The following is a 16,432-nucleotide window of genomic DNA, read 5'->3' on the forward strand; positions in this document are numbered from 1 at the left end:
TATATAAATGGGTGCAAACCTCACCTTAATGAGCCGGTTTTATAGAGTTGAATTAGACTTAAAGTCCACTTTGTAATATGAATGTCAAGTTTGGTCTCTAAATCCTATACTTAATGACTAATTCGTATTGATGGATATTATAGAGAATAATATTATGAGACTCAAATTATGTTTAACTTGAAAGGTATTTAATAGAATGTTTGTTTTATATTTTTAAGATTTACAAAGACGCACTCATCTTGATATTATGTATGAAATTAATTTCTTTGGATTATCTAGTTGGGGAGGTTTATAGTTAATAAGAATTCAGACAGAGAATTGCACGAAATATAGAGATGGTGAAACATACAAAATAAAGATAAGGACTAATATTAGAGTAAATGACAAAACAAGAATAAGGAAAGAAACAACAAAAGAATAGAAAGACTCATAGAAGAAAATTGTCACTTGAAGATGAAGAGAACTTCTTCAAGATAAACTCAAAAACTAATCCTCACGTGTTTCCTAGAAGTTTGAGATAAGATCCAAAGTAAGTCATCACCTTAACATATATTAGACCATTGGACAATAAGACTCCTATGAATTATTGAAGAACAAAAAACTCAATATATATTATTTTCATCCTTTTAAGCCCAATGTTTCATACTGAAGAATAAAGGACAATCTTGAAAAAATTGATTCCAAAAGTAATGAAGGAATCTTGCTAGGTTATCCTGAAACTTTTAAAGAGTGTAAAGTCTACAACTCTAATACTAGAGTGGTTGAGGAGGCTATCCATGTGAGATTCGTGACTATATTCCTAATAAAAAATTATCAGAGCAGAAAAACTCTTCTTATTTTTATTTGCAGGAATTGAAGGAGGGTCAAACAGAATGCTTAGGTGATAAAAAAGAAGCATCAGACACTCCTTCCAGACCAACATGGAGGCATCTAACACTGGCAAAGAATCACCTAATATACACTATCATTGGTGACCCAACCAGAGGTCTCTCAACGAGGTCAAATGTGAGAAATCAAAACTGACTATGAACTCGCATATGGAACCCAAAGAACGTCAATGAAACTCTGAAAGATAGACGCTATGAAGCAGGAACTAGAATAGTTTCAGAAGAAACAATTATATTACAGTTCAGATTTCTGGACAAAATTTATAGTACCCATGATTTTGCCTCAATTCTAGAATTAATTTGAGAATCTACCATTCATGACATATCCGAGCAATAGAAATCGCTTACGAAGATGAGCAAATTGTCGTCGTAGGTTAATTTATCCACGAAATCAAGATTATGCCAAGTTTTTTAATTTCTCTTTCAATTCTTATGGAAATGAAACGACTTACTTCCAACTGAACGAACAAGCTTCAAATAACTAAAATTTAGACTGTAATTTATAGAAAAGGCCCAGAAAAGATATCACCATTTGTCAAAAATGGTTACATCTAATATCCCAATCAAGATTTTTCTCTTAAAGCATTTGAAAGAATTTGAATGGTGGAAGGTGTAGTCCGACAACAACCTCCTATTATTTTAGCTCCCAAATCACGCCACCTTGTCGCATTAAATCCGAAATCATCATCATTAAAAACCTTGGGTAGCTGTCGTTTAAAACAAATAGGAAAACACACTTGATTAAGATATAAAGCATAAAAAATAATGGATGAGTGTGAGGGTGTGCAAGAGAGAAATGGAGGGAGAGAACCCAGACTTACTTGCCATTTTTTGGCTTTACTATCCCATACCCCCCCACTATTGGGATAAACAATGATGGCTTTCTTCGTTAACTGAAAGGAATAAGATAAGATCATAAACTTTGATAGAGAACCACTAAAATTCATTGTCAGATTTAACAATTACCTGCTTAAATGTGCAAATGAGGCTTTCTATAAAATGGGGAGGTGCACAGTTTATGCCAACAGCATCTACTTTAATACTCTTATTTATTGCTTCAAGACAGTCCTTGAAACTCTCTCCTGAGGGAGCATTCTCACCATCTACAGTGGTAAAACAGATCCAAGATGGAATGTTGACACTTTCTTCTTCAAGCAATTCGACACAAGCCTACAGTAGGAAGAATTGATAATGAATACCTCAAAAGTCTTCTATATTGAAGAAGATAGAATTGAAAAAATAAGTAAAAACTAAAACAATAGATTGATCGTTAAAAAATATTAGAAATAGAGCATTACCAATCATAGAAAATGATTTATAACATAAAACGTTTAGCCTACATTTCGTATAGAGTTCTTAATATACAGCTCAGAAAAACAAAAGACAAAATAAAAATACAAATCTTGATGATGGAAACAGGGTGCCCATATAGCTACAAAAACATGATGACTTCTGTTTCAGGCAAGATGATGACTATCAGGTCATCAGATAGTGAAGACACAACTTTCCTTCTGTATATATATGAGGAATTGGTGCAGGCATTACATACGATAGTGATAGGTTGTATACATTTTCTAAGAATAACACAATTAAAATAGCGATCCTTAAATATGTCTCTTCTTTATGTATTCTACTATGAAAATAACTTCAAAACAGTGAGATATCCATACTCTTACAGATCAAGGAATTCGTTTTCTAATAGAGCTTTTATAAAAAAAAATAAAAAATTCTAAGAGAGCTCAATGATCTCTTAGTTGATTGATTCATTTATATAGATTCTTACATCAGTAGAAAACCATAAAAGATATGATGAGTTCATGAATAGAGAAGAAGAAAATGAGCAAGAACATACTCAACTACTGCAACAATTACAAGGAGCATGACAAGACAAGACGTTCTTGCTCAACAAAATATTGCTTTCTCTCTATTGTGTTTCTTCAACTTGCTAATGGTAGAATTTTAACTCTTATTGTTATAGGTAGAAATCGTAAAAATAGTATTAGGATGATGGACTTCTTCAAAGACTAAACACATCATAGAAGGGTGACAAGTTTAATACAAGATGTGCAAGAAACAACAAGTCAAAGCCAAATTTGGAGCTATTGAATCCTGGTCAAGGAGACATGAACAAAAAAGGCAACAAAAGCATGACAAAGGAAGCATGAGAAACATGATCAAGCAAGGAAAACATCTCCAACAAATCCCGCAAAATGAAAATTTTATATGATTTTATTTTTTAAATTTGGACTTTGAATTTTCCCTCCATTTACTAGTTGAATTCTCGGCCTAGAAGAAGCCGCATTTACATTTATTAATTAGGCATTTACCATTTCATTTAGAAGAGAAATTTCGGATTGCTTGGCTATAATAAGCATCACTTGCATTTGTAAGTTTACGTTGGAATATATGAAATTTTGAGATTTTTTAGGAAACTCTTGTGAGTGATCATCAACTTTGGATCTTCTCCTAAACTCTCAAGTGACAAATCTTCATTGAGTTTATCATGAAGATGAAGGTTCCTCCATCTTCAAGTGGTGTTCTTCTTCCATTCCTATAAGTTTTTCCATCTTTTGCTTCGTTGTTTTTGATTCATATTGTCTAGTTTAGTTGTTCTAATTTCTACAATTTTTTGCCGACTATGTCTTCTTTCATATCTTGTTTATCTTGGTGTTGTGTGTTTAATCATTTTTCATCTCTTGGAATCAAACCTTCACACTTGCGTAATCCTCTTGGATTAAATTCATGAGGTAAACTTCCTAGAGTTTTCATTCATATCTTGTTTGTGTTAAAAATTTAACACAAGATCTATAACAAGTACTTAATTCAAGTTAAATACAACTTGAGCCTTATCATATAATGATCTAGACATAGGTTTCAGATAGGTAACACAAAAGATGAGTTAACCTATTCTAACAAACAACTAATCCTTTCATATAAGTTGAACAACCCTGACAAATAAACAAAATAGTAGGACTGCCATGGGGTTGGGAAAACAAAAATGTCACGAGAAGTGTGAGAGAAATGGATAAATAACTCAATTGAAGAATTCTAGTTTTCTGCTATTCCTAATATTTATACCTGGTCCAAGAAAGATATAGGCTGAGTAGGTTTTCAGTAATTCTAGTTCAAGAAATACAGCAAGGCAGACGTACTTGTCTATGAACATGTCTATTGGCAAAGGAAAAAGAAAAGGACCTGAGCTTCGAGTTTGTTTGGAATGGTCTCAAAAGCCAGCAAATCTGGACCAGCTTCAACAAGAACTTGCAATCTGCGGCGATGAAAATCTTTCAACTTCTTTAAATCCACATCTGGTCCATAGCAGCCGCTACAAGAAGATATTGATATGAATAAATTCCATAAACATACAGAAAATATACAAATTAATTCCTCTGCAGGACAAAAAGGATCCAGACCGTCAAATTTGGAGGAGTGAACAAGCACCTGTATTCTGAACCATTAGCAAGGTAAGCTCCATAGCTTCCAATGGAGGCTGCAACCAAAGCTCTTCTATATTTATTCCCGGGATTTCTTTTAGCTGAACTCCAGAAAGTATCACGGGCTTCAACTGCCAATTTGACACTCCTCTCTAAGAGTGATTCCCCTTCTTCAATCGATAGCCCCTTGGACGCAAATCCAGGAAGTGTAGCCTATAATTATAGAATTATCTATAAGAAAACAATTGGCAAACATTTCAAGGGAATAACATGCACGAAGTATGAAGAGCCAAAGGCTGAGAGGTTTTCTATTCCCAACGTTATGATTTCACCCTTGGTGTAGAGAACTAAAATAGAATGTCATGTCATGTCATCTTTGGAAACCGAAAGAAATGAATGTTAAAAACCACAAGCAAATGTTTCATATCTCTTGTTAATTGGCAGAATAGAAGATATTCATGTAACTCTCATGTTCATTCAAAATTGTCTAAAGTTCATTCAAATTCATCTATCCATCTCAGAGATCCGTTTATTGAAACAGAAATCTCCTTTTACTCATGACTTTTCTATTTTTATATTGTGTATAAAAGCATAGAATCATAGTACACTCCTAGCACTAGATTACATAACAAGAACAAGTGAATGACAAGGACAAACCATTTGGAAGTAAACCTTTGCCACCACCCAGTTTTATCCTGTGTCAAGACAAAAAATAACAGAATAAAATATTATAGTTTTAATTACTATAAAAACATTTTTTTTGTAATTTATTTCTTTATTCCACAATTTTTTTCTCTCTTTTTTACTTTTATCCATCGAACAACCCATCTATTCCACTTTACTTCTATTCTTCCAAATTATTTTCTTTCTTTCTTATCTCTTTTACTTCTAGTCCACAGAAAAACATAAAGGATGCAAAAAAATAAACAGATTTCCATAAAGTTTAAAAAACTAATCCAAGGAAGGGGAAAACATAACCAAAAATTCCCAAGGGAGTGTTGAAAATGACAAACTTCACCTGGTATGATGATGTAACTAATATATCAGCACCAGCCTCCAAGTATTCCAAATGAACCTAAAAGAAATAAATGCGAAATGAAATCCAATAAAAATCATCACCATCAGACTTATGATGAATGTGCAACAAACCAAAGGTGAAAAGAAAAGAAAACCAAAAAAAAAACCTGCTTGATAAGGTTTGGGTCTTTGATCAAATAGATAGCACTCCAGAGAGAATCGTTGATGGAGGCTCCATGCTTTTCGAGCTGCGTGGCGAATCCCCCATCGGTGATGGCGCAGCCTCCCGCATTCTCTATCAGATGATGCAACATTTGCCTTTTCTCGCTCTTCATGCTACGGGCTTTTCCTTACAACGACGACGTTCCGAGTGGCCAGCACGTTCGTTGCCTGCATATAAGGACTGGGCATTATTAATGCGGAAGAAGCATGGGGTTTGGGTTATTGCTATGGATTTTTCTAATTTGTATGAAATCGAATTCTAATTTTTGCATAAAAATTACCATTATTAATTACTTGAAAATACATCTTCCATTTTTTATTGTGATAACAAATTTTTTTATAATGAGTATTAAAATATTAAAACATAATATTAAATTATAAAAAAATTATAAAAGGTAATCATAGGAATAAAGAATTTTTTTCATTTTAGTGTGAGTGATTTTTATGTGATGTACATGATTTTTTTTATTGTAGTCGTTTAAATTTAAAAGAAAAATATTTATTAAAAAATTATATATACAAAAACAGTAATTTAAAAAATTCCTTAATTAATATTATAAATAATGATATAAAAAAATAATACAATTTAAAAGATATGTATAATTTTGTAATAGTAATAATAATAATGAGTTTTTCATACATTAAAGAGTTTTTCAAATATCCAATTTTATTTTGTATTAATTTGGAAACTATTTCAAAATACATTTACGAATTATATAAGATATAAGATAGTAGAAAACAACACTTTGTCATGTTGTTGTCTAGTTTGGGCAATGAACAACACAAAATGATAAAAAAAAATTGAAAAGGGCGTATCTCTTCCTAACAAAACTTTTATGAAAATAACAAAGGGCATTATTTCTTTACTATTTCCTTTAAATACAATTATCTCACATTTCTTTGATGTTTATTGTAGGTTGGTATTTGATCACGTAGGACAACAGTTAATCAAATAAATAAACTATGTTGTCATTGAACATCATTTAGATTTGAGGACAAATCCTTTCTAAGAAGGAGGGAATTATGAAAACCATCCAACCTCGAAACTTTCTGCTAAGAAGATAGACGAAGATCGAGACTTACTGAAGAGCTTGAAAGTCTTTTTCTTCTTCTTAGCCTTGTAAAAATTGTAGAGAGTAGTTAGGAAGTTTTGGACCTTGTATTTTGGGCCAAAGTAGAGAAGGATGTAAATAGAAAAGAAAGTAGAGTGTAAAATAGTAAAAGAGGGGTGCAAATAGAAATGTAAGCAAAGAAGGCATGAGGCTCCACATGTCTTCTTCTCAATGGAAAGGATTTGCAAATAAGGTGGTGACACTTGTCACACTCTCATTTAAGAGGTTTTGAGAGACTTTCTCCTATAAATAGGAGTCTTTTGTACATGATTTTTAACTTTGATTTGAGTAATGAAATGTTATCCAATTGAGACACTTTTACTTGTTCAAAGTTCTCTCTATAGTTGTCTTCTTCCGAGACAATTTTCTAGATTCTCTCTATAGTTCTCTCTATAGTTGTTCAACATTACTTTCTCCTAGTAATGTTGGCTCAACCTCACTCTATAAACTAAGTGTTGGCCTAACCTCACTTAGATTCATCGTCATAATTCTCATCTCTTCTAAATTTCTACAATTCTTCATGCTTCCGCAATAATGTTCATCATCCGTAGAAGATATTCAAATCAAAACAATGAAAAAGAAGATTTACAAATGAAAATGCAAGCTAGAATTGCATAAAGAGATGTAGAATAGTTGTGTTAGTGAAGACTCTTGAGTGGGTTGCTTAAGGAGACTAGACGTAGTCTTACTTGTTGGGTGAACCAATATAAATTTGTATCTTCTTCTCTCTGCTCTGTACTTTTTAGAGACTGTTTTTGTATGTTTCTTATTTTGCAAATTGAGTTCAGGCATCATTCAACCCCCCTTCTAGAGCCAATTGCACCATCAGTGACATTTAGTACAATCTTTCCAAATGCAAATCTTGTGGAGTTAGCTTGCAAAGGCATCAAGAGTTTCACCCTTCATTTGGATGAGGATGCAACTCATGAATATGAAAGTGTTGTTCCACCTTCTCCTTACAACTCAAACTTTCCTTCTCCTCCTCCATGTGCACATAATGCATGGGTGACTATTTTACGACAAATATACCATGTCAGAAGTAATAATTTGTCCCCAATGACGAATATCGAACCCACAAGGAACAATTGAATTCTCAAGTATAAGATTCACTAAATAGAAAACAATAAGTAAAAGTTTGTCGGATGATTGTTATGTATGAGATTGCAAGAATGTAAATAAAGCAAGTAAAGAGTTATTGATTCAATTGGAAAAATTGGGATTGGGGTTCATCCTTCTCACTCTTTTGTATTTTGAAAAGCATAATAATATTTTATCTTTGATTGATATTGATGCCCATATAAAATTCATTTATATCAATTTCTCGCATATAAAATTATTAAGATAGTCTCCTAAATATTCATTCCTCGCATATCGTTACAAGCAGATGTTGATAGCAATTAGCATTTCAAATATATTCCTAACATTCAAATATGTTAGGCATTATCATTTAGGTCAAAAGCTTAGAAGTACTTTTCAGTCAAATCTAAGGATCAAAATCATCATAAAACAAGCGTTAAGAATAAAATGACAATATCAATCATCAATCAAGAACAAAATATTATGTTTAAATATCACCTCAATTCATAAGAGTTTGAACAAATTATTCCAATCCCAAAGGGTAGAATTAGTCACTCATGTTGGTCATTACAAACATGGAAAACAAGAAAAGAAGATTCAGGATGTTTATCCTTGACGGCTGCCACCTCTAGGGTTTTCTATCTAGTTATATTCTTCCAACCATGTTTAGGATTGTGTCTCACGTCTCATATTTAACCTAGTTGGTCTTGGGCTAAGTGACTTCTTGCCTAGGCGTGATTAGGCTCGCTTGGGTGAGTTGGATGAGAAAAATCCCAACCTCTCTAGAGTGATCTCGCCTGGGCGTGATTGAGCTCACTTGGACTAGTTCCTTTGGAGTGATCTGGCTAAGGCGATTTTTTGAGCGATTTTTTAGCGTTCCAGCTTTCCCTTTTCATCTTGTATATTCTCCTTTAGTCCAATCATCTCCATTTGCTCCTAAAATCCTGAAATTAACACAAATTTGGGAATAAATCGTTCTTATTCATTTTATAATCACAAAATATGTAAAAAAGGTTTAAATTCATAAAATAGGGGTTAAATTATAGTTATTTTATCAATAAACATCCATAAGTGTTTGTCTTTTAATATGAAATATTACTAAAATATGATACTTATCATGCACCAAATTGATTCCTGGTCGCACGGCTTTGCCAACAATTGTAGACGTATGGGAGCTAGATGAAATTCTCAACAATGATATTTTGTTTGGTGTTGTAGTGAGTCTGATAGAGATTATTGTTGTAGGTGTTAAGATTGACTTACTCCTTCCTTGGATTCGTGAGTCGAAACCGACCTACACTCAACTTACCTATGAATTAGATCCTGTCCATCTAGAAGATAATGAAGATATTGAAGATTGGAAGAGTCAAGTTGACATTTTTTAGCTTCAAATGATGCTCAACATGTTTATTCAAAAACCACATAGACTCTAAAATGTCATCAAGTTATACCAACATGCAGGAAACATCTTTTCTTTCTTATTTGTCCATCTGAGAATAACAAGAAGACTAAGTTCTTCATGTTGAGACCCTATACGATCTATGTAGACAATATATTAAGCTCCTAAACGGTCTGATAAACACTAGATGATCTATGATTTCATGTCTTTATGCTTTGATGATAACAAAAATTGTTTGAATGACTTATATATTAAAAGATTTAAACGATGTTTTTACTTGCAATATTCATTATATGGCCTGAGCATATATAACATATATTCATTAGACGGCCTGATAAGCTTTGTTAAGTGCTTAACAGAATTCAAAACTAAATGTATTACTTGGTTCTAACAATGATTTGTATAGTTGCAATATAGAGTAAACTCTTTGAGCATCTAAAAATTTTGTTCATGCTAGACGATCTAACTACCGTGTTGAATGAATAACAAATTTTTATTACAATTATTAAACAAAATCTAATGAATTCATATATCTATTAAAAATATGTTCAATCAAAGAGATTTATATCCAAAAATGAAAAGATTTGAATCTATCACTACAAGAAAATCATGAAATAAAAACTAATTTTTAGTGACAAAAAATAATTAGTTGCTATAGTGACTAAATTAAAGACCATTTTAGAGACTAAATTTTTTATTTATTTCTAAATTAGTTTCTATTATTGTTAAATGGTTTCTAAATTGATATCTAATTAGCAACCAAGGTTTTTGCTACAAAATTTAAAAACTAAATAATTGGTAGTTAAAACCTTGGTTGCTAATTAGATACCAATTTAGAAACCATTTAACAATAATAGAAATTAATTTATAAACCAATTTTTTTTTTAGTTTCTAAAATGGTTTATAATTTAGTTACTATAACAATAATTATTTTTGTCTCTAAAATTGGTTTGTATTTCATGTTTTTATCTTTGTGTATGTAATGACTTTATTCTTCCGTGTTTTTCGTATATCTTTAAAATTCATCTTTCCTAAACATATTTGTTCAAATAAATCTTGCGAATATCTTGTTTAATATAATGTGAATATCTCGCAGTCTTCTTTAAACAAAAATAATTTGAATAAATTGAAAATCTCAAGTACCCTATTTTGGTATCACACATTATTTAGAATGAAACGATTTTTTTATTATGTTTTGCTTTGTTTTTTCTAACTCATATTGCAAATAATTTCAAATTAGTTTCTTAAATATTTCGAAGCAAATTTTTGTTGGAAGATTACAAATCCATGTTTTCTGTTTTGAGCCTCTCTAGCTCAAAAAAGATGAAGATAAAAGATACTACAATATCCAAACTTAACCAATTCATCCAAGTGCATATATAAGGAGATTGAATGTGGAGAACAAAAAAAAGGACAAGCCAAGCAATAAAAAGATATATTGTGGTTTTTCTGAAAAATATTGAGAGTTGTAGTGAGTGTCTACTCTAGTCTTTAGAGCATTTAGTCTTCTGGTTTGAGTGTGAAACCTTTGTAATTTTCCAATTTGTTAAGTTATACCCGTGTGAGTTTTATTTGTTTTGAGATTATTTCTTGTTTCTTTTGAGAGTTCTTATTCTTAGGGAGAGATTAAGAAGGTGTAACCTAAAGATGTATAGATACTCGTTATAATCTAGAGATGTATAATACTCGTATAACTAGTTGGTTAGTGAAAACTCTTTAGCAATTGTTTAAAGGGATTGAAACGTAATCCATATTTAGGTGAATCAGGATAAATTCCTTATGTTGATATCTTGATGTTTATACTTTAATTCTTAAAGTTAAGACGATTGGTTAAACATTCTTACGATCTACAAGACAACCTAATTATTTTATCTTAAGCCAAGTGCACCTACACTTCATATTAATGGATCGTCCCTAAACATGCCAGCCTTTCTAGATGTATAAAGTAGAAAAGGTTCTTCGAGCTGATAAATATAAAACCTGAAATCTTGCAAGAGACCCCTTCATCAAACCCTCACATCTGAAATTGGCAACTCTAACGGGAAAATTCATGAGAAGTTGTTGTTGCATGACTTGCATCTGTTAATCAGATTTAAGTCATCGCTTACTCACACAAGTGGTCTCTGACCAAAAGAGCTGTCGTGTTCTTATGTGCTTCCACGTTTTCCCATTGTGGACCTGATGTTGTCTCTTTCCCAAGCCAACTCAAGTATAGTTAGTGAGATGAACTTCTATGCCTCTTATAATGACTTTGATTTTTCTGTAGTCTTGCTTACATTTTGGCTTCTTTGGATATTATTGGTGCTCTTCATGAACCAACTCTTCAAGCACGTTATGAAGCCCTAGGTGAAAGGTATTGATTGCGTCCTTCATAGGTCTTGGACCAAAACCTCTCTTGCCTACTTCGTCTTCCATGCCTATGTTATTATCATTTGATAATGAAGAAATGAGGTTAAAAATGGAGTTATATGAAGATGTTTTTTCGTAGGTTTTGCTTGAACATGTTCTTTTAAAGGACACCCATGATTGTGTTCTTGCCTTTAACCTCAAGAGTTCCATTACCTTTCGTCGCACTCTTGTCCCAAAGCCAAGATCCTTTAACATGCCAACAAGACAAGGACAGAAACATCAAAATCAGAGCGTGAAGGTGCTTGTAGATCGTGGCTTGATCATGGGCAATTCCAAGGAACATTTGGTCCTTCGTGTCGCTTTCTAAGGGCCCACTTAATTAACCCACTTAGATTAATTTGGTCAAAATAGAACTCAAATCAAGAATAATAGAACACAAATAACAGGTTGTTTTATTATTTTTTAAAATTTTCATTTAGAACTTAAATATATTTTTAATTTCTTAAATTTTGATTACAATTTTTTTAAAATATTATAGTTTTTTTTATTCAAACATTTCCCATTTAAACACTGTCAAGATTAATATTTTGAAAGAGAAATAAATATGCAATTTGATAATTTTTTAAGGTAACATAATAATAAAAATTTTGGGTGGTCTAATAGGAATTCGTGACTTAGGAGTCTGAATGCATTTAATTAGGAAAGAATATATATATTTTGATATCATCTTAATAAATACGTTTATACCTAATCCAATCGCTTAAAATTGACCTAGAGGTTGATGTTTATGGTATATTTTGTGATATGGTCTTTATTTAATTAGGGATTTCCAATAAACATATTAAAATAAATATTTTGAAAGAAAATAAAGATATAATTTAATAAATTTTGAAAATAATAATATAAAATTAAAATAAATTATTATGTATAGTGTTCTATAATTAATTAGTTGCATGAACACAATTTTCAATAGTATCTTGGATAAAGAGATTAAAATAAGTCTTTTTTTTTAAGTTTAGGAACTAAAAAGTTTGAATTTAGAAGACCGTAAATAAATTTATTTCAAATTTAAGAAAATAAAATAATATATTTTATCTTCTTTTTTTTCTTAAACATGAGTTTATTTTTATGAACGATAAACTAAAAAAATTATAGTTCAAGTAGTTGAGTAAATTGTATGAATTTGTGTTAAATTTTTTACATTTATTCAATTCCTATTTATCAGTGACAGATTTGTCTTGATCGAGAGAAAAAGTTGTATCAAGAACGGGTAAATGAAGTAAGTGGAATTCCGTTAAGCCAAACACGAGCATCCGTTTTCAACAAATAGATTCTATATTAATAACAATTTTGTTTTGTTTTGAAAAGGAACTAATAACTTCAAGTCCAGATAATCTATTTGTTTCAGACACAATATTTTCATAATCACAAAATATAAATTTTAATTTTATCAAATTAAATTATTTTTAAGACATACATTTAATCATTTCTAATTTTTTAATATTTTTTATTTTTTATTTTTTTACGTGAGAATATCTGATTATCATTTTAAACGGTTTAATCATATAACACCTTAATTTATTAGTAACTTTAATTTTTTGTTTTTTTTCTTAACTTTGTTTTATTTAAGGAATTTTTTTATTACATAATTTTTTATTTTCTCTTTCAATGTTCAACTCATATGACTGTCAGAGTAAAATCCTTTTCATCATATTTATTTTAATTAAGTGTTATTAAATAAAAAGTGTAAAGCATGAATATGCTTTGATTATAGGATGCAAGTTTTATAGAAGACCGATAATGTAAGACACAATGTGTTTTGTTTGAAAGACGATACAACACATGTCTTCTATTTGCTTTGTTTGATAAGTGAAGTCCTAGTAAGATATTATGTATGCACACTCTATTTTAAGCTAAAGTTGTATCTAACAAAAATCCTTGTGAGCTTATTCTATGTTGTAAAAAATATCTCATCTTTAGAAATGTAAGTTGAGTTCAAGAGAATGGGGGATGAATTGAATTTTTTCCTTTAAATATGGACTAGAATGAAATTTTTAAGAAAATCAACTCATTAGAATATAGAACAATCAATTGAAGATGTTGTTAACTAGTAGAAATCAGAAATTTTAATCAGTTAATTTTTTTTCAGGTCACATAATTAGTCAATTGCATTTCTGAACACACAGGAAACACTTAAAATCTCATTACAAAAATATAAAAAGAGAGAAAAAGAGAATCACACATTGATTCACTCTTCCTCAAGAGCTACATCCAGTTTTCCACCACACCAATTGAGAAAACACTATATCAAAGAATCTTTAGAAACAATACTCACAATACAATCACTCTTGAACCCTACAAGAATGACCTATATCGTAAGCAACACCTTGCTGCTTTAAAGAAATCATAAACTATATCTAATTTCTATGCAATAACCTTAGAAACGAAAGAATCAAGAAACAACTACACCTGTATTATTGCATAAACAATCAAATTTTGGAAATTCAAGAATAACTTCTTCAATCAAGATATGTAATCTAAGAATGCTACTAGAATTAAAAGTATTTATTTAAAGTACTAGTGCTATAAAATAAATCACTCAGCTTTCTCTTGAAAATTGTAAGAATTTACCTTGGAAATATTTTTCAAAATATATTTTTATAAAGCTCACAGAAAATCACATTTTCAACTATTTTGTCATTTTTAATAGATTAAACAATCGATTCAACCAATTAATTCACATAAAGTGAAAATAGTAGATTAATTCGAATTTTTAATATGTTAAGAATATAACGCATAACAACATCCTAACATCCAAGAGATTTCAATTTGTTAAATAACATATTTTAACATATTAAACATCTTTTCATAACTTTTTCATAACTTTTTGAGGTTTTAATTAATTTTAACAAATCAAAATATAATTTCAATCCATTGAAATTTCCTTAATACCAACATTAGGTTTCAGACAGTTTAAAATATTTTAAAAACTTTGTTCTTGGATAAGAAAAAAACATACAAACCAATTACATCGAAATCAAATCAATACATGTTAAACACAACCTTAGTCTTCAATCCTTTATTTTTATTAAACTTGATGTTACATAGATTTTTTTTTAGTTAAGTCTTACATATGAATTATATGAATTAAATGAATCATGTGGTCTATATAACTACTAGACCATCTACTATAAGAGAGATTAGATAATCTAATATATTTTGACTTAAAATTTAAGATTTAAAGACCCAACTAAATTTAATTAAATGAATTTTGTATAAAGTAATGAATTTATTCATAATTATAATATAAAAAAAACTATCATTAAAAATTTTAAATGTGAGCTTTTTAAATCTTTACGAGATTCTACTGAGTTACTCAGATATTCGAATTTGTGAGTCCCTTTCTTATTCATTATCTTTCTGGGTCTACCTCTGTGAAAGAAAAGTTAGAGGTTTTTGTTATGGCATTTGCTTTACTTGGTGTAATTTGGACATTGAATTTGGTGAATTTCAAAGGAAGTGGGTGGTTTTTTATTGAATCTATTAGCTGATATTTTCACGTGAATTGAATAAGCTTTTGTCGTTTCATGGCCACTGTTTGGTTTGTACGTGGGTGAGCTTTGTTCACATTAGGTGTACGTTGCACTCTTGTGGAGCATTGGTTTTTACTTTTGCATTTAATGCTTTTGCTTTATATATGTATACTATTCAAATACTTTTCTATTAATTAAAGGTGGTGCCTATTTTATATATATTTTAGATATTTGTATAATTACATGTATAATCTTGTATTTAATATTTCATAAATAGAATCGCAAATATAAGTATAGTGTTTGAGTATATGTATGATGATATATATCTTTTCATATTCAATTAGTTATTCAATATTTTATAAATTATTACTTTTAAAATAAAATTCATGAAATAATTTATAATATTGATGAATAATTTACACTTTTGTGTTATTGTATGATTTGTAAGACTATTACGCATAGTCGTTATTACTATCTTATATTTTAACTAGTGAGAATCATGAAAAATGCAAAAATCTTAAAAATATTAAGATTTCAAAATTAAAAATATCAACACACAAAGAAACACTTTTTTCGAAAAAACTACGTAATCCTTGTAAATGGAAATACATAAGAACAAGTCAATCCTTGTCGGATTTAAATAAAAAATTTAAAAAAATACTTTTCTTTTATATGTGTATTTTTTTTAAGAAAAATAAACATTTTAAAAAACTATATTTGATTTGCACATTTAATTAAAAGTAATTGTTTTTAGACGGATGTCATAGGATGATAACACCTTCTCTACACAACCGAATCCTAGACCCAAATCTGAGAGTTTTGTTTCTTTTAAATGTTTTTTCGTAGTTTTTCTTGATAAAATACGGTGGTGTCTCCTCTATTCTTTTTGAAAGATTTTTTTTGCCCGTCATGACGACAACATCCAGAGACACTGTTCTAAATGCATAACTTATTTACAAGCTAAGTCTAAACCCCTTCTTATAGCTAGTGCCCTTTGGGAACATGGTCTCCCAATATTATTCTATCTTTGTGGTATTTGATTGATAGTTGCCGCTTAGCAGTCAAATTAAAAAGATTCCAGCGTAGTCTGTCTAACATAGTGATAGACTACCTAACATTAGAGAGATGATAGTATAAAAGTGGTTAGATGACCCCAAGTCATCTCCCAATGAATCTGATAGCGAGTCCAATGAAAATAATTCAAAACCTATCTGCAAGCAATGAAAATTAACAATAACAGTACAGGAAAGGTGGTTGTGATTGTTAAGAAGGAAAATATAAAAGATGATTGGCGGGATGGGCTTCTGGGCTTAAGGTGAATTTTTTAAAAAGCAGTATTGGCGGAATGGGGTTGGATCAATGTTCGCTTCAGCATTTTGCAGCTACTCTTAACTGTAAGGTG

At 30.3% G+C, this 16,432-nt stretch overlaps 1 protein-coding gene across 3 annotated transcripts; it reads right to left on the minus strand.

Moving 5' to 3' along the window:
* Positions 1 to 1,359: 1,359 nt before the first annotated feature.
* On the minus strand, positions 1,360 to 5,814 carry HMT-1 (Homocysteine S-methyltransferase family protein). 3 transcript variants are annotated; one of them, XR_016519643.1, is made up of 7 exons: positions 5,506 to 5,771; positions 5,340 to 5,396; positions 4,301 to 4,534; positions 4,083 to 4,212; positions 1,854 to 2,057; positions 1,709 to 1,780; positions 1,360 to 1,594 (listed from the first exon to the last, which is right to left on the minus strand). XR_016519643.1 is itself a non-coding variant. In XM_068606359.2 (7 exons), exons 1-7 carry the CDS (start codon positions 5,671 to 5,673, stop codon positions 1,451 to 1,453), a joined length of 981 nt encoding a protein of 326 aa, XP_068462460.1. In that variant the 5' UTR covers positions 5,674 to 5,814; the 3' UTR covers positions 1,360 to 1,450. The 3 variants fall into 3 exon arrangements, 2 of the variants coding, with proteins under 2 accessions (XP_068462460.1, XP_068462461.1); XM_068606359.2 differs by having other exon boundaries at positions 4,329 to 4,534; positions 5,506 to 5,814; XM_068606360.2 differs by lacking the exon at positions 1,709 to 1,780 and having other exon boundaries at positions 4,329 to 4,534.
* Between the last annotated feature and the right edge of the window lie 10,618 nt (positions 5,815 to 16,432).

Source organism: Phaseolus vulgaris, chromosome 3 (genome assembly GCF_051622355.1).
Source record: "Phaseolus vulgaris cultivar YP4 chromosome 3, ASM5162235v1, whole genome shotgun sequence".
Classification (NCBI taxonomy): Eukaryota; Viridiplantae; Streptophyta; class Magnoliopsida; order Fabales; family Fabaceae; genus Phaseolus; species Phaseolus vulgaris.